General features: G+C 40.6%; 1 protein-coding gene across 1 annotated transcript in view; it reads right to left on the reverse strand.

Moving 5' to 3' along the window:
- Positions 1-23,914, reverse strand: part of GLDN (gliomedin) — an 86,208-nt gene extending 62,294 nt beyond the window's left edge. The window contains exon 1 of the mRNA XM_020986002.2: positions 23,308-23,914. Coding sequence (XP_020841661.1) covers positions 23,308-23,670 — 363 coding nt within the window. The 5' untranslated portion in view covers positions 23,671-23,914. The remainder of the gene's footprint in view (positions 1-23,307) is intronic.
- Positions 23,915-24,228: the final 314 nt, after the last annotated feature.

The following is a 24,228-nucleotide window of genomic DNA, read 5'->3' on the forward strand; positions in this document are numbered from 1 at the left end:
GATATTATAAAAGATTTGCCTTTGCTTTCATGGGAACCTTACAGCATGACAGTGAAACACAGATTATAAGATTTTGTAGGATCAAAAATGAGCATCACTTGTTTTGTATAATTAAAAATGGAGAGGCACATGGTGGGTGGGAGCAGACTCCAACATGTAACCAATGAGGATCTTTGAAGAACAGGAGTAAAAGATCTCATCAATGAATTGTATGACATGAGAATATTGAGTGTTAGATACGACAGATGAACGCTCAGAGTCTCTCCACTGGAGAAAAAGAGGAAGACCTCCAACATGTTGGATGGGTACTTGGCAGTGAACTTAGAGGAAGATATGGACAAGAGTCACATGGAATGGGCAGGCATGGAGGTATTGTTATGTGCATCATTGAAGGGCACTTCCACATTGATGAGATCACAGATCCACTATAGTCTATAAGTAAGATGTCCAATAGAGAAAGTTAAAGTTTGAGATTGGGGAAAGGAGGGATGTGTGGCTGTTTTCTAGTTATCTTGTAAAGAGTAAGAGGGAAGGATATGGCAAGTGTATATAGCTGGGTAATTACAATAAATCTCTGATCTCTGGAGAGAGATTCTCTCCAAAATAGGACAATATCAAGGTCCTTGAGAGCATGTGCCCAGATTGCTCTCCCTTGTTTTAGAGCATCCTTCAGCTTCCAAGGGGATTAGTTGAGTTCATGAAAAATAGACATTGAAAACCACAGGTACATAGGTAAATTGAGTCCTTGCTTGCCACAAGATCCAGAGCCAAGCAAGCAAATACTGTCAGTTCTCTAGCCAGAAGCTACGACATCAGCCTCTACTCTTTGGGCTCAAAGTCTATCAGATTTCCTAAAAGTGGTTCCCGTGACCATACCTATTGTTTTAAAAAAAAGAATATTGTTAATTTTCTTTGTTCTTATCAGCATCTGATAAGTAAGTAAGTTAGATCGCAGGTGTGGAGCTGGAAAGGTCCTTCAAGGTCATTTAGTTCAAACCCCTTTTGACAGATGAGGAAAATTAGTTGTTCCAACAGGATAGCTCTTTTTCTCCCTGTAAGATGTTACTGCACGAGAGTACAGAGTGTTTTTCCAATAAGCTTGATAGGTAGTATTGAAGGGCAAATTGATGCCAGAGGTGTTATCAGAACGTAATAAGACGGGGCTTGTTCTAGGGCACCAATGTGGGGGAGGGAGCTTCCTTTCAGTGGCGATGGCCATGCCTGCACTGAACCCTGACCTGCTATGTACAGCCCTCATGGGCTGGGGACTAGACAGCACTTCTCCCTGTGTGACTGCCCTTTGGTTAGACTCTGGTCTGTATTACAGCTCTTGCCTCCAGCCCCAGCTCAACTGCTTTTGTGCCAGGTAAAAAAAATGCCTAGCCACATGTCTTTGGCTAGTGCTGTTTTAGTGGGAAAAAAAAAGAAGAATCAGAGGAGAAATTGTGAAATTATAGAATGATTTGGTGGTTTCATGACGTAATGGACGGCTCTCTGGACTCTGGATCCAGACATCTGAGTTCAAATTTCAGTGAAAACTGCAAAATAACACTAAGGGCAGCTAGATGGTGTAGTAGAAAGAGCACCAGGCCTGGAATCAGGAAGACCTGATCCAGCCTCAGACACTTATAGCTATGTGACCTTGGGCAAGTCCCTTAACCCTCTTTGTCTCAGTTTCCTCACCTGTAAAATGAGCTGGAGGAGGAAATGGCAAACCGCTCTAATACCTTTGCCGAGAAAACCCCCAATGGGGTCATGAAAAGTCAGATGTGACTAAAATGACTGAACAACAACAGATAGAATGATAGAGAAAGAAAAAAAGTAAAAATTAAGCCCTCTATAGAAAAAAAAAACCCAATTGACTCAATATTTTCAGTCATTCTAAGAATCAATTATGTATCCATAATACAAATCCTATAGATTTTGAAGAAAACTTAACTGGCCATTAAGATACTGACTGTTTCTTCTTTTTCCCCACTCCCCCTCCGATAACTCGAGCCAATGATGATGCACTGCATGCAACCAAACTGCAAGCAAGAACAGGGGCAGGGTGAAGAAAGGAAAAATAGACTGGGGCAGCTGGGCGGCCCAGTGGATAGAGCCCCGGCCCTGCAGTCAGGAGGACCTGAGTTCAAATCCGGCCTCAGACCAAACACTTGACCCTGGGCAAGTCACTTAACCTCAGCTGCCTAAAAAAAAAGAAAATAAACCTTAATTAACCTTTTAATCTTATATCCAGAAGTAGTCTGGAGAATCCCTTCTAGAGAAGAAAGAGTTTACTCATGCCATAATGGCAGAGCAGAGTAATGGATAGAAAACCAGACTTAGGGTCAGGAAGACATGGATTCAAATCCTCCCTCAGATACATATTGGCTGTATTACCCTGGGCAATTCACTCAGCCTCCCCATGCCCAAGTAGCTCTCTGATTCTAAGTCACCGAATGGATGCTAAACTGAATGGACTGAGGGAGTTCCTTTTGCAGCTGAAAAATGGTCATAATAACAACAGCAAAAATGAGCTTTCATTAGACAGTCTTTCAATTTCTTACACGTACTTATATTATAAAATTGTGGTTAGTCCTACACCAGTATGGTAAGAGTTAACCCCATTCAGGGAAAATTCTTCTAGCCAATTTGTGCTTTAAAAGCTTGCTTTGTGATGAAAATTATGACATCCAGTGGCATAGGAACAAAGAAATTGGATACACCTTTTCCTGGTAATGCTGAATTTGGAGGAGGCAAAGTTAGGGACTGAACAACAGTCATTTTGGCTGAACAAATTAAAGAGCTTTTTTGCATCTTAAATCATTGAAGTCTGGTCTACAGGGCTTCCTGTTTTGTAGTGGGTTATGTGTTTTTTGGCTGCTCAGAAGCTTCCAACTGAACTGTCTTCAACTCAGCTTGAGATCTTGCTTCAGTTTTAATGGGTCTCTAATAATAATAGCTAGCATTTATGCAGCACTTTGAGGTATGCGAAGCATTTCTGTTCAGTCATTTTTCAGGCATGTCTTACTCTTCACAGACCCATTTGGGTTTTTTTTGGCAAAGATACTGGAGTGGTTTATCATTTCTTTTTCTAGTTCATTTTACAGATGAGGAAACTGAAGCAAACAGAATGAAGTGACCTGCCTAGGGTCACAGCTAGTAAGTGTCTGAGGCCAGATTTGAAACTCAGGAAAATGAGACTTCCTGAGTCTAGGCCAGGCACTGTATCCACTGAGCCACCTAGCTGCATTTTACCTTAAAGATAAAGGAAGATTTCAGCAGGCAGAGATGTATTCCAGGCATGGGGAATGGCATGCACTAATATTTGGTGCCACAAAAATACAGATCAGATGACAGTCAAATCTGGCTAAAATGGGGAGTAAGTCAAGAGGAGTGTGGAATAGGGTTGGAAAGAGAAGTTGGAAAGCCTTAAATGTCAAGAAAAGGAATTTTATTTTACCTGCCTGAAGGCAATAAGCAGTCATTCCATCTCTTTGAGCAAGTGAGCAACGTGATTAGACTTGTACCATTAGGGAAAAAAAAAATTTATTGATCTATTGTGTTTACATCATCCCAGTTTCTAAATATAACCCTCCCCCCATATACACACACACATTTCCCTATCCAGTAAGCTTTCCCTTGTAACAAAGAATAAAAAAGATGTACAAAAAATTGGTTCTATAAATGTCACCAACAAATCAAATGAATCTGATGGTTGATTGTATGCAATATTCCATACAGATTGTCCCCAACTCTGTAAGGAAGAGAAAGAAGTTCATTTGCTCACTGCTTAAGGAAATTATTTTGGCTTCTCTGTGAAGGGTGGGCTAGAGTATAGACAGGCTGGAGGCAAGGAGACTCATTAGTAGGGCATTACAATAGTCTAGATGAGAGGTAATGAGAGACAGGACAGATGCAAAAGATGTTGCAGGACATGCATAACCTATATCAAATTGCTTGCCTTCCCAATGTGGGGGAGGGGAGGGAGAGAATTTGGAACTCAAAAATTTAAAAAAAGGCATGTTAAAATTATTTTAACATGTAATTTGGAAAACATAAAACATTAAATAAATACATATATTTTTAAAGATGTTGTAGGAGGATAGAATCAGTAGAATTTGGCAAGTGATTAGATGTGAAGTCTAAAGGATCAAGGAGTCCAAGATCTTGAATCTAGGTGACTGGGATGATGGCAGTGCCTTTAATAGAAATGGGGAAATTGGAAGGAGTGTTAGGCTTGTGGTGGGGGGAGGAGAAGATGAATTCATCTTAGACGTGATGTGTTTGAGATGTCCATAGGACATCCACATGGAAATACCCAACAGGAAGCTGGAGATATTGAAGCTCATAAGAGTGTTGAAGTTGAATATATAGATATAGTATCACCTATATGGAGGTGACAGTTGGAGTCAAGGGAAGGGATGAAATTTTGGAGAGAGAAGAGAGAGAAAAGAGAAGAGCTTCATGTATTCTCCTAGGAGATTCTGAACAAGGAGGGAAGCTAATGAAATTCATTTCCACAGCATTCTCAAAAACCTGCCCAACAAGAATTGTTGCTTGTCCTGAGAGAGTATTTATGAGGCTGTTTTCAAGGACTTCAGGTTTCAGTCATGCTTTGTGGGTCAGCTTTCATTGGGTCTTAGATTCATTGGATCTTAAAGCTAGAGTGGACCTGAGAAGTCATCTCATTTTACAGTTGAGGAAACTGAGACTCAGAGAGTTTAAGAGAATTGCCCAAGGTCACATAAGTAGTAGGAGTTAGAGGTGTGATTTGAACTCTAACTCTAATATAACTGAATAGAATTTAATAAAAAATTAATAATTGAAAATAATAAAACTCTAACTTTGTACTCTAATTCCAGAGCTGGTACTCTTTCTGCCATACTAGAAGCCTGCTAGAAGCTAATGATGACTGATAGAAGAAAAAGAAAAATTCTAAGGAATTTTGCATTTTTAATACTTTGACATATAAGTGGATCTGTAATTGAATTGGTGGAGGTACTCTTTTCAGTAATGAAGTCTATATGCCATCCATGCCTTTCTCTTCTGGGCAACTCTTGTTCATGTCTTCCCACAAAAGTACCATAGAGTTCCACCCAATATGTCCTGAGCTTTCCTCTAGATTTCTTGACATAGAATGGGAACTGGTGGAACCAGTCCACTGGGTGAATTATTTATTGATTATCCTTTGTTGCTATTTGACATTTACTTTTCCCTCTAGTCATTCATTTATCTGATGACATCGTGTACTGAAAGGTATAAAGGATGATTGTAAAAGATAAGCTGTTTCTCCAGCTGAAGATTTTGGCCATTCCTTAGTGTAAGGAGCCAATGAAAGCACCTCTGTCGGGGACATAATTCTCCTTATTTAGACATTTTTATATATCTATTCACTTCATGTGAAATCATAGACATACTTTTTTTTTGGAAAATGTACTATTTATTGTTACAATATAGTAGAATTGAGAGCATATGTAGTTACATAAATGCTTTTCCCCCCCTCTATATCCAAATCATTATTAAAATTCAAGATGTAGCAAATACGGATAACTCTTTGTTTTTTGTCTGCCTCAAATGATTGTGTCTATATTTTTCTGTTTACATATTGGGAGCTTCCTGTAGGGTCCTTGAGGACAGGTACTATATTCATTTTGCCTTTGTATCTCTAGTGCCTGCCATGATTTTTTTTTTTTTATAATTAAAGGGGCCATCCCTTGACTCACTTCTTAAATAGGTCTACTCACTGAATGGGCATTGCCTCACTCAAAGTGAGAACCTGAAAAGACCTTAGCTTAAAAAGGCCAAGGTCTCTCACTGCATCCTGGGCTATCTCCAATCCTCCTGATCAATATCTGGCCACTGGACCCAGATGGCTCTGGAGGGGAAATTGAGGCTGGTGACCTTGCACAGTCCTCCCTCACTCAAATCAAAGTCAATTGCAAGTCTTGTCATCATCTCCCTGATGTCACAGTACTCTTTGAGAATGAAGGACAAACCACACAACTACACAACCACACAATCCTGGCATCATGCTTAGCAGCAAAGTTATTCCCTTGGTGAATATCCCCTAGATTCCTTAGCTAAACTCAATTTGATTATCACTTTTTTTTTTGGCTAAGCTCTGAATTTTTATAACCTTTACAAACCAACCTGTTTCTGAAAGGAAAAACATTCCACAACCATACTCCAAACATATCAGAATACAGTATTTTAAATAAAATTATATAGAAGTTTTTATTTTAAATAAAATTAAATGGTAGTTTCTTTAAAGTTGATATCATCCCAGGGAATCATATCAGAGGTCATCTAGTTCACATATGAATAAGAATCCTCTCCATGATGTGCTTGATAAGTGGTCTTCCAGCCTTCACTAGACTTTTTCAGCATACTAACATAATTATGTTGTTACTGATTGTAATGGGAGACTGGCCAATAAGGTCCCCATCCATTAGCATGCATAATATGCTTGAACTTGGACCAACCCATGTGGAGCCTGCTTCTGGGCATGTGTCACGGAGGAGCCTGTCCCCTAACTTAAGAGCAGGTATCATCTGTTTCTTTTTTTTTAAATATAAATTTATTTATTTTTAGTTTTCAACATTCACTCCCACAAGTTTTTAAATTCCAAATTTTCACCCCATCTCCCCCCTTCCCCCACCCAAGATGGCATGCATTCTGAATATCCCTTCCCCTAGTCCTCTCTTCTATCTCTCTCTCCTTCTCTTATCCCCTTCCCCTTCTATTTTCCTGTAGGGCAGGATAGACTTCTGTACTCCATTTCCTGTATTTCTTATTTCCTAGTAGCATGTGAAAACATTTTTTTAAACTTTAGGTTTCAAATTTTTTCTCTTCCTCCCTCCCCACCCACCCTCATTGAAAAGGCAAGCAACACAATATAGGTTGTACATGTGCAGTTATGCAAAACACGTCCATAGTAGACATGTTGTGAAAAACTAACTCTATTTCCCTTAATCCTATCCTGCCCTCCCATTTATTCTATTCTTTCTTTTGACCCTGTCCCTCCTCAGAAGTATTTACTTCTGATTACCCCTTTCCCAATCTGCCCTCCTCTCTATCATCCCCGCTCTCTTGTCCCCTTCTCCCCTATTTTCCTGTAGGGTAAGACAGATTTCCATACCCAATTGAATGTGTATGTTATTCCCTCCTTAAGCCAAATCCTATGAGAATAAGATTCACTCATTCCCTCTCACCTTCCCCGTTTCCCCTCCACTGTAAGAGACTTTTCTTTTCTGTTTTTTTTGTGAGATAATTTACCCCATTCTACCTCTCCCTTTCTTCTTCTCTGAGTATAATCCTCTCTCATCCCTTAATTTTATTCTCCAGATATGACCCCTTAATCTTCAACTCACCCTGTGCCCTCTATCTATCTATCTACATATACATACATATAATTTTTTTCCTCCAACTACCCTAATACTGACAAAGGTCTCATGAGTTATAAATATCATCTTTCCATGCAGGAATGTAAACAGTTCAATCTTAATAAGTCTCTTATGATTTCTCTTTCCTGTTTACCTCTTCATGTTCCACTTGAGTCCTGTATTTGAAAGTCAAATTTTCTATTCAGCTCTGGTCTTTTCATCAGAATGCTTGAAAGTCCTCTATTTCACTGAATGACCATTTTTTCCCCTGAAGGATTATACTCAGTTTTGCTGGGTAGGTGATTCTTGGTTGTAAGGAATATATTCCATGCCCTGCGTCCTTTAATGTAGAAGCTGCTAAATCTTGTGTTATCCTGATTGTGTTTCCACAGTACTTGAATTGTTTCCTTCTGGCAGCTTGTAATATTTTCTCCTTGACCTGGGAACTCTGGAATTTGGCTACAATATTCCTAGGAGTTTTCCTTTGGGGATCTCTTTCAGGAGGAGATCTGTGGATTCTTTCAATTTCTATTTTGCCCTCTGGTTCTAAATATCAGGGCAGTTTTCCTTGATAATTTCTTGAAAGATGATGTCTAGGCTTTTTTTTGATCATGGCTTTCAGATAGTCCAATAATTTTTAAATTCTCTCTCCTGGATCTATTTTCCAGGTCAGTTGTTTTTCCAATGAGATATTTCACATTGTTTTCTAATTTTTCATTCTTTTGGATTTGTTCTACGTGTCTGATTTCTCATAAAGTCACTAGCTTCCAATTGCTCTATTCTAATTTTTAAGGAAGTATTTTCTTCAGTAATTTTTGGACTTCCTTTTCCATTTGGCCAATTTTCTTTTAGGGCATTTTTCTCCTCATTGGCTTTTTGGACCTCTTTTGCCATTTGGGTTAGGCTATTTTTTAAGGTGTTATTTTCTTCAGTATTTTTTTGGGTCTCCTTTAGCAAGCTGTTGACTTGTTTTTTGATTTTCTTGCATCACTCTCAGTTTTTCCTCTACTTCCCTTACTTGCTTCTCAAAATCCCTTTTGAGCTCTTCCAAGGCCTGGGACTGATTCATATTTTTCTTGGAGGCTTTGGATGTAGGAGCTTTGACTTTGTTGTCTTCTTCTGGTTGTATATTTTGATCTTCTTTTTCACCAAAGTAAGATTCTATGGTCTGACTCTTTTTGTGCTGCTTGTTCATGATCCCAGTGAATTACTTGGGTTTTAAACTCTTTGTTAAGATAAGAGTCTGCTTCCAATGTGGAGAATGTATTGTCCCAAGCTTCGAGGGTTTGTATAGCTGTTTTCAGAGATACTTGTAGGGCCCTGTAAATTTTCAGTTCTTCCAAGGTGGTATGATAAGGGGTGAGGTGTTTACTCCTTTCCTGGCCTGTGACCACAAGTATTCCTTTCTGTCCTGTAACTGTGAGGAGGGGTTCCTCTTCACAGCCACTACAAGCTCCACCAAGCCAGTGCTCCTCCTCACCCCAGCACCTCCACCCAGAACTGTGACCCAGATCCACACACGAGCAAAGCAAGAGATTCCTGCCTCAGCACTGGCAAAGAGATCCCTGCGATCCCTCTCTGATCAGCCACTGGATTCCCCCTCAGTCTGTGTGCCGGAAGCTTGGGGAGCAGCTGCCCCCCCCCAGGGCTACGCTCTTGGGGAATGGAACTGAAACCCCACCTTCCTTTCTCAGCACCAACAGAAAAAGACCTTTCCCACTAACCTTCTAAGTTGTCTTTGGCTTTTGTGGATTGAGTAGTCTGGAAACCTGCACAGCTGCCCGCGATTCAGTCCTCTGAGGCCTGCTCCAGGTTTGCTGCGGCCCACGCGCCCACGCTGCGATGCGCTGCTCTCCCAGCCCAGCACAATACACCTTTCTGATCAATCATGCAGGTTGTTTTGGGCTGGAAATTTGTTTCACTCTGTCTTTTTGTGGGTTCTGCTGCTTCAGAATTTGTTTAGAGCCATTTTTTATGAGTATTTGGAGGGGTTTGGAGGAGAGCTCAAGCAAGTCACTGCTTTCACTCTGCCATCTTGGCTCTGCCCCCCCCATCTGTTTCTTGTCAGCTTACCATGTAGTGATGAAAAGCTTTCTATTGGGCTGCTAAGCCTGCACTGAGTAGGTATACAAAAGATTCAAGCAGAGACTCTCTTATTCTCTTCCCTGGAGGCTTTTAAGTGAGGAGGAAGAAATTCTGTGCATCTCCAAATAAAGAAAAAAGGTAGCCCTGGTGACTCAGAGCCACCTTATCTCCCTACACATGCTCCAGGTGGATATGAATGCATGTGTGGAATCTCTGTTTCTTTCGTTTCTTGTGTTTCCTGATATTAGGGGGATGAATATTCAGAGACAGAATGCACCAGTTTACAATCTTATGAGCTTGGAAAGGCCAGAAGAGCTCTTAGATTTCCAGTAGTTGGATTTGGGGATTTTGTCAGTGGCTGCAGCAGCACAAACTGGTAAGGCATCATCCCCGAGGGTACACCTACTTGACCATGTCCATGGGGTAAAAACCAAGCCTAGATAAGTAAGGGAATGAATTCATCTATCGGCTATGCCACCCCCAGAAGTGAACTTGCTGGGGGCTCCTCGAAGGGAGAAAATTACTTGGGGGGGATGTTTTGGGGCAACCATTTAAAATTGATGTTCGCTTTCCCCAGGGACCACATGGATGTGCAGATGAAAGAATCAGACTCTTGGTTTGGGGAGGATGTTGTACTTTGCTCCTTGTAACACCTTATGCCCCTTTGTAAAAGCTAATCAGTGTTCATTGCTCCATTGATAGTGGGAAAATGTTAACCAGGTAAGTGATATTGGAGGGAACATACCAGACAGGAGTTAGTGAGCGACAGTACTTGAAATCCCAACCCCTTGGGTGACTACTAGAATGCCAAGGGGAAGGGTATTCAGCTATCCTCCAGTGGCCCAGCTTCCCAGGGCCAATGGAGGTTGTGAGAATCAATCGAGAACCCACTCTACATACAAAGACAGAACATACACACACATATCCATCCTCATATTCCTGAGACTGAAACCAAAATGTCCACTTTTCTACCACAGGAAGGGAAGAAGAAGAGAATTAGAATTTAGAAAGCAGCAACTATGTGCCAGGAACTGTGCTAAGCACTTTTTACAAACATTATTTTGTTTGATCCTCACAACAACCTAGGAAGGTAGGTGCATGTCACAGAGGAGGAAACTGAGGCAAACAGAGATCAAGGGACTTGCCCAGGGTCATACAGACAAGGTGAGAGTGGGGACCAATGTGCTCTACATAGATCCTCACCCAAAGCCACTAGTTTGATATTTCTTTCTTTCCTCCTCCTTAAGTTTTTCCTTTTTGTTTCTATGGTCTACTTTGATTGTTTGTACAAACTTGGTTAAACATGGCAGTATTTTAAAAACATGACAGTGCTATGGGGCAGCTAGGTGGAGCAGTGGATAGAGCACCAGCCCTAAAGTCAGAGGACCTGACTTCAAATCCTGCCTCAGACCAAATGCTTGACACTTACTAGCTGTGTGATCCTGGGCAAGTCACTTAACCCCAAGCCATATTTTTCCCCTCTCTGGGGGATTAAAAGGGTGCCAAACCGAATCAGAAGGTCATTGTCAAGTGCCACTTGAACATCACCCAGTTCTTTCCCTGCCTTGTCCATTTGAACACTGAGCTGATCTAGATTTTGAGGTGTCTGGAATCACTATTCAAACAAACCTTTGAGTGGCCACCAAAGAAAGCTAATGCAAGCAAATGTAGGGGGGCAGGCTCATCGAGCTGAGAGAGAAATTAACAAGTTGGATCACAAGAATACCTCAACAAGCGGGAATATTGGGCAGAATAGGAGAAGATTAAAATTCAATCGGGATAAAAGTTTCCACACTTTCACTCAAGGAATCAACTTTGTAAGTACCACATGGGGGTGAAGGGGCTAAACGACAGTTTGTATGGAAAAAGACCTGGGGGTTTTAGTAGATTGTAAGCTCAAAACTAGTTAAAAGTGTGATGTGGTCTCCAAAAAAAGGTAATACTATTATAAGCTGCTTTAAAAAGGCATTTTGTTAAAAATAAAAAATTAAATTAAATTAAAAAAAAAATAGAGCACCAGCCCTGAAGTCAGGAGGACCTGAGTTCAAATCCGGCCTCAGACCAAATGCTTGACACATACTAGCTGTGTGACCCTGGGTAAGTCACTTAACCCCAACTGCCTAAAAATAAAAATAAAATAAAATAAAAAATAAATAAAAAATACAAATAAAAATAAATATAATAAAAAGGCATTTTGTTGTTCAGTTGTTTCAGTCCTGTCTGACTCTTCATGACCCCATTTGGGGTTTTCTTGGAAAGATTCTGGAGTGGTTTGCCATTTCCTTCTCCAGCTCATTTTACAGAAGAGGAAACTGAGGCAAACTGGGTGAAATGAGTTGCCCAGGGTCACACTGCTAGTAAGTATCTGAGGCCAGATTTGAAGTCAGGAGTCTTCCTGACTCCAGGCCCTGCACTCTATCCCCTGTGCGCCTACCTGCTCCATTAAAAAGACATGGTAACAGGAGGCAGCTAGGTGGTGCAATGGATAGAGCACCGGGCCTGGAGTCAGGAGGACCTGCGTTGAAATCTGTTCTCAGACCAGACACTTGACACTTAGTAGTTGTGTGACCTGGGCAAGTCATTAACCCCAATTGCTTTGCCAAAAAAAAAAATAAATAAAAACAAACAAAAGATATGGTATCCAGAATATGGGAGATAACAGTACCAATGTAGAATGAAGGACAACTAGCTGGTGCAGTGGATAGAGCACCAGGTCAGAGTCAGGAAGACTCATCTTCCTGAGTTCAAATCTAGCTTCAGATATTTACTAACTGTGTGACCCTGGGCAAGTCACTTAACCCTGTTTGCCTCAGTTTCCTCATCTGTAAAATGAGCTAGAGAAGGAAATGACAAACTGCTCCACTATCTTAGCCAAGAAAACCCTAAATGGGGTCACAAAGAATCAGACATGACTGAAATAACTGAATAACAACAGTACCAAGGTATTCTGAAATGGCCAGGGCACATTTAGAATAATACGTTCAGTTCTGGGCACCATGTTTTAGGAAGAATTTGAGCAAGCTAAAGCACTCCAAGACTGAGGTGACCAGGATTTTAAAGGGCTTGGAAGTCACATCATCCAAAGATCAGTCAAAGCAACTGGGAATGTTTAACCTATAGGGGAGGAAGCTTTAGGAAAGACATAACAGCTATTTGGCCACAGATGTAGAACTAAGGAATAAAAGCTGCAAAGGAGCCAGACTCAGCCCAAAAAAAGGAGAAGTTCCCAAAGATTGGAGCTACCCTAAATTGGATGCCCTTGGGAAGCAGTGAGGTCCTTATAGTAAAGACCTCTCAATACTAGATGGCCATTTTTAAGAAATAGCACAAAGTGTTCATGTTTCAGGTAGAAACAAAGACTAGATGACCATTGAAATTCCCTCTAATTCTATGATTCTGTGAATCTGTACGTCAGTGAAAAAGAGCTTTACAAAGAGAAGCTAAACCAAGCTCCAAAGGGAACTAAACCTCAGGAATGTTCAATTAAATAAAACATGTTAATCTGTCACCAAGGTGTAGCAAAACTCAATTTTGTTTGCATTGTACCATGCTTTGTAAGTGTGAAAGAGAAGAAAATACATGTGTAGCTATGTAGGAGAAATAGAATGTCAGAACTGCAACAGGCATGCAGCTAGAGGAGAATGGTTATGCTCCTTTACTTTCTAGTAAGTACTGAACAAGGTGAGAATTTTCCTTGTCCTGGGCCCTCATGATGCCTCTCATAGGACTTTTCTTTTTCTTTGTAGCCGAGTGAGGATTCTCAAGTTTATACTACAATGATGATTGTTGTTATTCAGTCATTTCAGTTCTATCCCACTCTTTGTGACCTCATTTGGGGTTTTCCAGGCAAAGATACTGGAATGATTTGGTATTTCCTTCTCCAGCTAATTTTATAGATGAGGAAACTGAGACAAATAGGGTGAAGTGACTGGCCCAGGGTCACATGGCCATAAGTGTCTGAGGCCAGATTTGAACTCAAGAAGAGGAATCTTCTTGACTCCAGGCCTGGTACGCTATCCACTCTGCCTCCTCACTACCCACGTTCACCACAAGGAGCTCCTAAAAAAGCAGTGGCTTTTGGACATCTTATCAGTGCTTATCAGAATCAGCCTATGCAGATTCTCCTCATTTCTTTCCCCTTCAAGTGTCAGCTCAGGCGTTACCTCCTCTATGAAGCCTTCCCTCATTTTCTCATTTGAAAATGTCCTTTCCTTCCTCTTGGTTCTTGTAGCACTTTGTCTAGACCTTCTTTGTTCTTATAACGTTACAGCCCATAGCTGACTTATTTAAGTATATGTCTCAGCATCCCTCATAGATTGTCATTTTCTTTAGGGAACCAACTATCTTGTTGCTCATCAGCAAATCCTAGCACAAGGTTTTGAATACAGTAAGTACTTAATAATTGTTGAGTACAATTTTTGGACTGAGTAATACAGCTAATTTTTGTCTAGTTGTCTGTATTTCAACATTTCAGGGAGCCATAATCTCTTTGGTGTAGGTGCTCACTTCATTGACACAAATCTTAGCCCACCTAGTACTTAATAAACAATCTCTGTGAGTTGCTATAGCTAATTATACATAGCTATAATTGCTAACAACCTTATGATAAGCCTGTATGAACTTAGATGGTCTGTCTGGTTCTTGAAAAACCAGCTCTATAGATCCAATTCCAGGAATCTACTAGAAATTGTGCCCCACTGCCATACCCTTCTATGGGTCACATCCATGCCTTGATGAAACACTAGAATAAGATTTTAATGTTTATAAGATAGGTTTCATGTTCTAAAAATGAAACAACCATTAGACCATTGATTGAGATATGTCTGATAGCATGCCTCAGAGATGTCCTGTCATCATCATCTCTAATACTTTGTTATCTGATCATAGACCATCCATACTTATCTATCCTGTGCAACTTTCATCTAATCCACCATCCTTGTAATTCAGGAACAACTAGTGAGTGTCTTCTATGTGTAAAAGCAACATTATCCATAACTGGCACCAGGACACCTGGCTCTTTGTTATTCATTGAATAAGACACTCCATCTCCCAACTCAGGGCATTTTCACTGGCTACCCTACCCACCTCCACCCCTCCTCCCCCATGCCTGGAATGCGCTCTCTCTCTCTCTCTCTCTCTCTCTCTCTCTCTCTCTCCTTATCTCTGCCTCTTAGCTTCCTTCAAGTCTGAACTAAAATCTTATAAGAAGCCCCCTTTTTTTTTTCACCATGCTTAATTCTAGAGCCTTCCCTCTGTGGATTACTTCTTATTTTATTCTGCATATATTTTGTTTGTATATATTTGTTTACACATTGTCTCTCCTCTAGAATGTGAGCTCCTCTGAGGGCAGGAACTGTCTTTTACCTTTCTCAGTATACCTAGTGGGGCAACTGGGCGGTACAATGAACAGAATGCCAGCCCTGGAGTCAGAAGACTCATCTTCTTGAGTTCAAATCTGGACTCAGATACTTACTAGCTGTGTGACCCTGGGCAAGTCACTTAATCTCATTTGCCTCAGTTCTCTCATCTGTAAAATGAGCTGGAGAAGGAAATGGCAAACCACACCAGTATCTTTGCTGAGAAAACCCCAAATGGGGTCACAAAGAGTTGGACACAACTAAAAGGACTGAAAAGCAAGAGTATCCCCAGTGCTTAGCACAATACTTAACACATAGTAGTCACCTAATAAATGCTTGCTGACAGAAGGATTATCTTTTAAATCACTTCAAAGGATCATGGACCAAGAGCTGGGAGGATCTTCAGATCTCCTAGGAAGCAATTAAACAGCTTTACTGGAATTTGACTCATACCTCAAGATCTCTAGTCATGTTTCAAAGAACCAACAAAAGGTTAACCTATTCTATCCTGAGGTGGAAGGAAAAAAAAAACCAGGATTGAGTAAGCCAGCAATATGATGGGGTGAGGGGAACAATCCTGGGTGGTCAAGGGGACAGGCAGGCCTCAGAGCCACCCCAGCCTTCCACCAGCCTGCCCTCTAGCACATTAGAGCTCTGTTCCCAGCCTGAGTATTTTTTTAAGAGGTTGATGTATTATTCGAAACACTGATTTTGCATTTTGATGACCAGGTCTATAATCAATCCACAGCCAATCAAATAAGATATATTCATTGAGGATCTTAGCACTGTGTTAAAGGATGTGGGGTTATTGAGCATCTCAATGCTGCACTACAGGATGTGAGGGGACTTAAAAGAAGTACAAGACATAGTCTCTTCTCACAAGAAGCTAACAATACCATTGAGTAGACAATGTTAACACAGAGACAAATAAGAGAATAACATCGAGCATTTATATACTTCTCCAAGGCTTGCAATTATCTCATTTAAGCTGCACAATAATCTATGATTAGCTGTTATTATTCTAATCATTCCCATTGATGAAGGAAGGAAACTGAGTCTCACAAAAGGCTAGCTGATTTTGCTCAGGGCCCCATAGCTAGTAATGGTCAGAGGTGGTTGCAAACACAGAGGCACCTGACTCCCAGTCCAGCATTCTATCATCTCTACCAAGCAGCCTGTCTCGCCAAGAACAGGACAGTATAGATACAATTAAGCGGTAATTCTGTGGCACTGACAAGAAGCATAAAAGGTGTTCATGCACAGAGACTTATTTCCATTGCTTCACTGTCCCATCTCAGCTCCCAAGTGTTTTGAAGAGAATTAATGTAACAATGCCTTGGACAGCTTCCAATTCTGTATTATTAGCCCATTTTAAGGATCACTTGTCAACTGAAGGCCAGTAGTAGAGTGGTCTGAAGATGGAAATCTGCTGGAGCAACCTTTCAGAAACTGTTAAGAATAACATTTTATATCCACATAGTGCCTTTCAACAAGGATCTTTAAATGAGAGTTTAGGCAAAGCGCAGTTAAGTAACGTGTCTGATAACATACTGCAGAAAGTACAAGATAAAACTCTACTCCAAAGCATCATTAGTTCACGTTGCAATATTTCTAAATACATGACATGATCCTAATGTACCTGCAAGTGTTTACTGCAGTGAAAATTTTTTGGTATCACACACACACACACACCCCTTTAATGTTTGCAAAGTATTTAATGTGCTTTATCTCATCTGACCCTCATAACCTTCTGAGGCAGGTGCTATAGGTATCCTAACTCCCATTCTACAGATGAGGCAAATGAAGCTTAGAGAGATTTTGTGACTTTCTCAGGATCTTAATAAAATGTCTTGGATTCAAACCCAGGTTTTCCTGGTTCCAACTTCAACACTCAATCACCTTTCCTCTCCTATTGATAACATCTTAGTACAACTACTACATTTCCTCCCAATTAACTTTTCTTTTAAAGTTATTATTGATATATTTGATAGACAATGTTTTCAAATTACAGGTTGATGGGTTTTAAAGCTAGAATAGACCTGAGAGACAGTCTAGTTCAAATCCCTTATTTTACAAATGAGGAAACTGAGTCCCAGAGAAGTGATGTAATGGGAAGCCAAAGTTCCCACTAGTAAGAAGTGAAACCTAGATTTGGACCCAGGTCTTTTGACTTGAAATATAATGTGCTCTCCATGTCCCCATAATGTTTGGCAGAATTGGTACCTCTAAACCAAATGTTTGTATCAGTCAAAGGGATTGAAAAAAAATCCATTTGACTACATTAAGCAAATATTTTGGAAACAAACTTATTTTTTAGTTTCCATAAGAAGAGCCCTGCCCAAATGCAATCTCACCAACAAACAGGATCAGAGTCCTAGGAATCCAGTTGGAAACAAAGAAAAGAAAAAGAGCTTGAGAGAGTGAAGATAAGAATGCTAGCTGACATTTAGGAAGCACTTAATCTACAGCCTCATTTGATCCTTACAACAACTTTGTAAAAAAGGCAAAGTTACGTGCACTGTATAGACAAGGAAGCTTTATGGAGCCTTGTCGATTTTTCTTTCCAAATATCTCTAGAACGTGTGACATGGAGTCTTCCCTTTGGAAGTCTTGTGCAGCCTATGGATCCCTTATCAGAATAATGTTTTTAAATGCATAAAATAAAATACAGAAAGGAAAACTATTCCAGTATATTGAAATACAGTTATCAATATATATATATTTTTTAAAGTTCAAGGACCCCAGGTTAAGAACCCTTTCTCTAAAATTTATTTCCTTCATCTCTGTTCTTATCAATCAATATTCACCTTAGTTCAGGCTCCAATATCCTCATCTGGATAAGTGTAATAGACTTTATTGGTTTGGGTTTGTTTGTTTAACTTTACAATAAACTTCTAATTGGTCTTTGTATATCCATTCTCTCCTCACTTCAAATTACGGTTCAGTTGTCACCAAACAAATCTTTCTTCAACACTGATTCTTTCATGTTACTCCCCTTCTCTAAAACTTGTAAGTTATAGTTTCCAATTGATCTTCAGATCAATTCCAAACTTCTTATCTGGGTAGTCAAGGTTCCCTATGATCTTGTTCTACCATCTTACTTATTTTGCACTATTCCTCAATGGTCCCTTGCAAATCATAGTCACTTATTTTAATGTACCTTTTAATGAACCTTTTATTCCAGGCAAGTATATCATCTCACTAGGGAAGGGAATAAGTGCATATGTGTGTGTGTGTGTGTGTGTGTGTATACATACATACACACACACACACACACACACACACACACACACACACATATATATATATATATATATATATATATACATATACATATATATAGTCTGTACTATGTGCCAGATACTGTGCTATTACCCAGTTACAAACATTATCTCATTTAATACTCATGACAACCATTGGAGAAAGGTACTATTGTCTCCATTTTACAGAACTGAGGCAGACATCAGTGAAGAGACTTGCCCACGGTCACACAGCTAATAAGTGTCTGAGACCACATTTGAACTCAGGTCTTCTTGACTCCAGGCTCAGTACTCTGTCCACTGTGCCACCAGCTACCTCTAGTCTCTGAACATATCATTCTTATTATGTTATTTAGGCACATATCCGTTTATTGAACTGCTTTCAATTTCATCCGTATTTTAAAAAATGTTTTCCCTTTAATCTTAGTCATGAAGTCTACTTTATTTGCCTTAGGGTAGATTTCTGTGATATCAACTCAGTTCTTGTTCAGTTTTCACTTGTATTATAGAATTGATCTTATTATGCAGGTTTTTGAGTATTGATTATTTCCATAGCCTTCTTTCTCCTTTTCCACTTGCCTAAATGCTGTGCAACCTTCAAGCCCCATCTCCATTTTCACTTCCTCCATGAATTCTTTATGAATAACAGCAGTTACCAAGGAACTTTCCTTTTCTGATGAGCTATCACCTTTATTATCCATACCATACTGTTTGCAACTTGGTCATGAGCTATATGTACTAGCTTTGTCTAATTATTTCATGTATACTAGTATCACCTTCCAAACTGTCGGTAAGTTCCTTAGATTAGGTATCATACCTTAAACTTACTTGTATCCCCCACAGCATCTGGTGCTGGATATATTAATCTGCTACAGTGCTAAAATGCACAAAACCCACAAAATACTTTCAAAAGAATGTTATTTGACCTTGTTGCTTTCACTCTTTTAAGGAAAGAAAATCGTGACTTGAACTTTATTTAAGAAATAACCAAAGACTTTTCCCATATTTATTTAAAATAGAGTTATTATACCCCTAACGAGCAAAAGCCTCTGATGGGTTGAAAAATACTCTCTTTGTAGCTTAATCTCAATCTAAAAGCTTGTCTTGTTTAGAATGACGTGACCTTTAGTCTGTAGATAAAATGCATGCAAATCAAGTCTTAATGTCAAATGAATTTGACCATGGATTTGGGGGGAGGGGATCTGGGCCAAGCAACAAGGAAAGCAGTCATTTTGTTTGTTTTTAAAGAGAAACTGTATCAAATTTATGCCAAGTTGGTCCAAGTTGGTCTCCTAATTTTAAAGATCTTCTTTCCATTAGGAATTAATAAAGTACAAGTATGTGTACCACTATTTCTAGGTAGAGTGAGTGGAGTAGCAGAATCAGAATATTTCTGTTTCCATTTCCCATCAGCCAGTGTGGGAGGGGGAACAGGGAGAGAAGAGTGGAGCCAGCTCCTCCCACTGCCCCTAGACTGAGCTCAGCATCTAAGCCCATGGCAATGAGTGGGAGATTAATTTGGGTTATATTATTTTTGGTCAAAAGTGAGATGTGATTATAAAGGAAGGAGACTGATTTGTCTGGTGTGTCTCAGAAACTAGTTCTAAGTCAATTTCTAAAAGGAGGTAAAAAAAAGTTTTCAGCTATGGCAGCATTAAATTAAGGGAGAAAGGCCTAGTTTTTAGTCTTTACTGCTTCTGCTGCTAATGGCCTAGGTTCTATAATTTCCCATGTTACTCCTTTGAAGAAGAAAGCAAACATTTCATAAATTTACAGCTGGAAGGGAATTTAGAGGTCCTCTAGGGCAACCCCCTAAATTTTCTTTTCTTTTTTTTTTTAAACTACCAACATGCCTTTGGAAAAATGTGGTGGTTTTTTTTGTTTTTTTTAGGCAGTTGGGGTTAAGTGACTTGCCCAGGGTCACACAGCTAGTAAGTGTGAAGTGTTTGGTCCGAGGTGGATTTGAACTCAGGTCCTCCTGACTTCAGGGTCTGTGCTCTATCCACTGAGCCACTTAGCTGCACCCGGAAAAATGTTTTTTTTAATATATCTTTGAAATAAATTAATTCAGAAGAAGAAAAAATAGCCTGTTTTTGGACAAGAAAATATAATTATCCTACTCCAATGGATCTCTTGACCATGGTCAACACAAGTTTGCCAAAGGACAACACTCTCCTTTTCCAGGTGAGGAAAATAAGAACCCAAGAGGTTCAGTGACCTGCCCAAGGTCACACAGATAGAATGTGTGGATAGGAAATCTCAGGTAGAGCCAAGATTCACCCCTATAGCCTTACTCCAAATCTAGTGCCCTTTCGGTTTACTGCACTGAGCTGGTTGCAGGAGCCCTGGTCCAGAATCAGAGTATTATCAGATTTACATTATGAAATTTGCACCATTACTTTAACATTTCAACATGCATATTTAATATATAATTAGTTTGACAAGTGTTGAGTGTTTATTATGAGCCTTCCTTGAGCTAGGTGCTACAGAGATGAGGAAAGGCCAGAGTAAACATCCATGGGTCAATAAAGAGATGAGGTCAAAAGAAGGAAAAGACAGAGAAAGGTGGAAAAAAAAAGCAAAGGGACAGGAGAGTAAGAGAGACCAAGGAGAAGTAGTAGGCTTCTCTTTGAGGAGAAAAGGCCTACTTCTATTCCTCTCCACTGTTTCAGGTACTGGCATAACCTCATCCAAGCTTTCACTACTGTTGCTTCTAAGATTCGGGAAGAAAATTGTTGATTGCATCACAATATTTTTATATCTCTATCACTATTTAGATTAAAATATCTGTTTCTTGTGTCGCTAGGGGTGGTACTCAAAGGAAGGCTTCTCTCTCTCTCTCTCCTTCTCTCTCTCTCTCTCTCTTTCTTTTCTCTCAGTCTCTCTCTCTCTCTTAGTCTGTCTCTTTTTCACACACATGCACATGCAGAGAAGGGGAGAGATAAAGGGAGGGAGGGAGAGAGAGATAGAGACAGAGACAGAGAGAGACTGAGACAGAGAAGGACAGAGACAGAGAGAGAGAGAGAGAGAGATCAGTCTTCTTTTCTGAGAATAGCAGAGAGTGAAAGTGAGAAGAATTTAGGAGAAGGCCCAAGAGTAAATACAATGCTTCCTGAAAACATGCCATGGCCTCCTTGGTAATCAGGTATCCCTCCTCTCTTCCCACCCCTGCTTTTTATGTGTGCCATGGCCTACAAGGGAGAACAAAGAGGCAGGTGTGGCTGGCATGGCATAACTGATTACTTTTGTAAAGAAATCTGGCTTCATGAGTGTCAGTAGCATCTTCTGTATTCATGGAAGTTCTTTCATGCTCTATTAGAGACTGATGCTCAGCATATCATTGGAAGTAAAGTAATGCCTTTAGAAATGATTTATAGATAAATTCTTGCAAACTGGTTAATAAGTTTGTTGTTTTTGCTAGCAGAATTCTTTCTAAACAGGTTGCTACGTTAGTGTGCCATTGGCCTCAGATCCTCTTATGAATCAAATTTTAACTTTAGACTGGCAAAGGAAAGAAAATTTAGGAAACCTGGCTTCTAGACTTATATGTTACTCTGGCCTTTCCTCATCTCTGTAGCACCTAATGGATTATGATATAAGGAAATAGTTTTGATATATTTATTAAAAACAATTTCCACTAGAAAGCCTTCTTCTTCTACTGATCTACTTTCAAGGTTGGAAGCGTAAGATTGAACTAACCAAACAGACTATGAATATCAGCTAGGCCAATGAGGAAAAATGGAGAGGGCCCAAGAGACTCTCTTAAAGGCATGAATTTTGCAGTAGAGGAAGAGCAAGGGGGTCCTTTCTGTAATTTTTGTTTGGGGTGGGGGTTCAGAATTTAAATATACGATATTGGTTGAAAGAGATCATCCAAGCATGAGTTTTGCTTCCTCATAATCTTGGGACTATTTTAGTTTGTGTTCGATATTAAAATTCTGCATAATAATAGGATTTTAAGTGGTAATATCTCCACAAATCTTGTACTCAAAAGAACCTCCTACACCCCTTGACTTCAGATGAATTCCTTCTAATTATAAAGTGAAATAAACCCACGGTAATTATAATTAATAATGAAATGAAATAGGAAAGGTCAATGCAATCTACAAGTAATTGCTGGGTAATTTTAAAATTACAATCAGTAAAGTAGCCCACTAACTTAAAATTGCAAAAATGATGCATTTTTAAAGGCTAGAAAAATTTCTAAATTCTGAAAGGAATATTTTCAGGAACTGTTCTATGTGTGTGCTGTGGAAAGAGCACTGCATATGGAGTCAGAGGACCTGGGTTCAAATTTTCATTTTATTATTACCTGTGTGACCTTTGCCAAGTCAATTCACCCCAGTGTTTGCTGATGTAAAATGAGGGGGAGGGGTGGATCAGATGGCTCCTGAAGTCTCTTCCAGTTCTAAATCTATGATCCTAAACTCTAAGATGAATTTTCTGTGGTTCATTTTTCCCTCTCCAAAGCAATCTGTAAGTCTGGAATTTCATCTTCCTAAATTTTCTTTTCCTTTGCAATCTAAAGTTCAAATTTGACTTTCAAGAACATCTCAAGCATTAGAATAGCAGTAACCAATCATCTACTTAAATTCCTCCCAACACTTGTGGGAAGCTAGGCCCTGCCCTCTTTTTTCACGGGCAATATTGAGAACACTCAAGTTTTGTTTCTCTTTTCCCGCCTAAATGGAAGTCCGACAATCTCACCAGCTGGCCCACGGGAAAGAGAATGTTTCTTTCTTTTAGTGGAGCAGGAGAGAGATGGGAGCCACTATTTTGTTTTCTTTTTAAATCTTAGGAAATCTTTTGCTTAAAAATAAAAATCCAGAACTTCTTTGAGAGTGTAATTTCTTCTCGTGCCAGATACAGTTATATATCCTTGACCAAAGCTCGAATACCTCAGCAATGTTACAAATGTATATGCAACCATTTTACATGCCAACATAGGTTCTCTGCAGAGAGAGGAAGCTTCCAAAACTTTCAGGTAAGGGAAGTAGACACTCAAGAGTACGCCCCCACACTAATGTCCTTTCCTCTTTCCTAAGACTAAAACATGTATCTGGGAAGAGGCGTCCAGGTGGCATCTAGGTTGGGTTAGTGTAGGCCCCCAAAGGCCCAAAGCTTTATCCCAGAGCTTGCATATTTAGCGGGTCCTCCCTCTCAATCTTCCCCCTTCCCGCCCACCCCAGAGTGGAGCGCGGGATAAAGGGGGGAGAAGGGAACAGCGCCTACGCCTACCGGCACCATGGAATAAGTCATCATCATCAGCATGTCCTGGTTCTCCGCCCGGATGTGTGGCTGGGGCTCCCCAGCATGACTGCGCTTGTTCCGCGCCGCCCCGGGGAGATCCGGCTCGGAGTTGCGGGGAATGTTTTGGGGAGCTCGACTCAGCTCCTGGAGGAAGGTGCGGAGGGCGCTGTCCTCCCTAGCCTGCTGAACCCTCTCCGCCTCCAGCGCCCGCAGCGCCTCGCTCAGTCTGCGCCACTGGCACAGCGCGAAGACCGTGCCCACCGCGTTGAGCGCGGAAAGCAACGCCACAGCGGCCAGGGCGCCACGCAGAGCCCAACTGGCTTCCCCGCTCCCTTTCTCTGTTTTGGTCATCCTCTCCGCTTAGAGCCCCGGCCGGGCCTTAGGACGCGGCTGCAAGGTTGACGGCTGGAGGCCAAGTGCGCCGAGCTCTGAGGATAGGGCGGGGGTAGGGCTGGGCCGTAGCGAAGCTCAGCCGGTTCTCCCCTGGTCGGGCTTATAAGCTTCTGGAAAGCCGTGGGCTGGTGGCAGCTCTGTGAGTCACATTGCCCTTTGGCCGAGGGAGCAGGGCGGATTGGAGATGAGCGGCCCTGGCAAAGGAGAAACCCGTAGGGATGGATGACAAGAAGAGGAGAAAGGACTAGTGGGAAGGGTCAAGGGACAGAGCCAGACTAGAGGCGTTGGTTGCAGAACAGTGGCACCAGATGAAGTTCCCGGTACCAAAACAAATCTTTTCATATTTTCCCCTCTTCTTCCTTCCCACCTTTAGCCTGCCTCCTCTCAGTACTTGGAGATCCCCTCCTTTCGTGGTCTTTGAACACTGTTGGGGGCTGCATAGGTAGAGATGGAGAAAACTAGGGATTGTAAAAGAAAAACAGACGGAAAAAGGATGAGAAAGACAGGATAAGGCGC

The sequence above is a fragment of the Phascolarctos cinereus genome, unplaced genomic scaffold (assembly GCF_003287225.1).
Source record: "Phascolarctos cinereus isolate Bilbo 61053 unplaced genomic scaffold, phaCin_HiC Scaffold_3;HRSCAF=262, whole genome shotgun sequence".
Taxonomy (NCBI): domain Eukaryota; kingdom Metazoa; phylum Chordata; class Mammalia; order Diprotodontia; family Phascolarctidae; genus Phascolarctos; species Phascolarctos cinereus.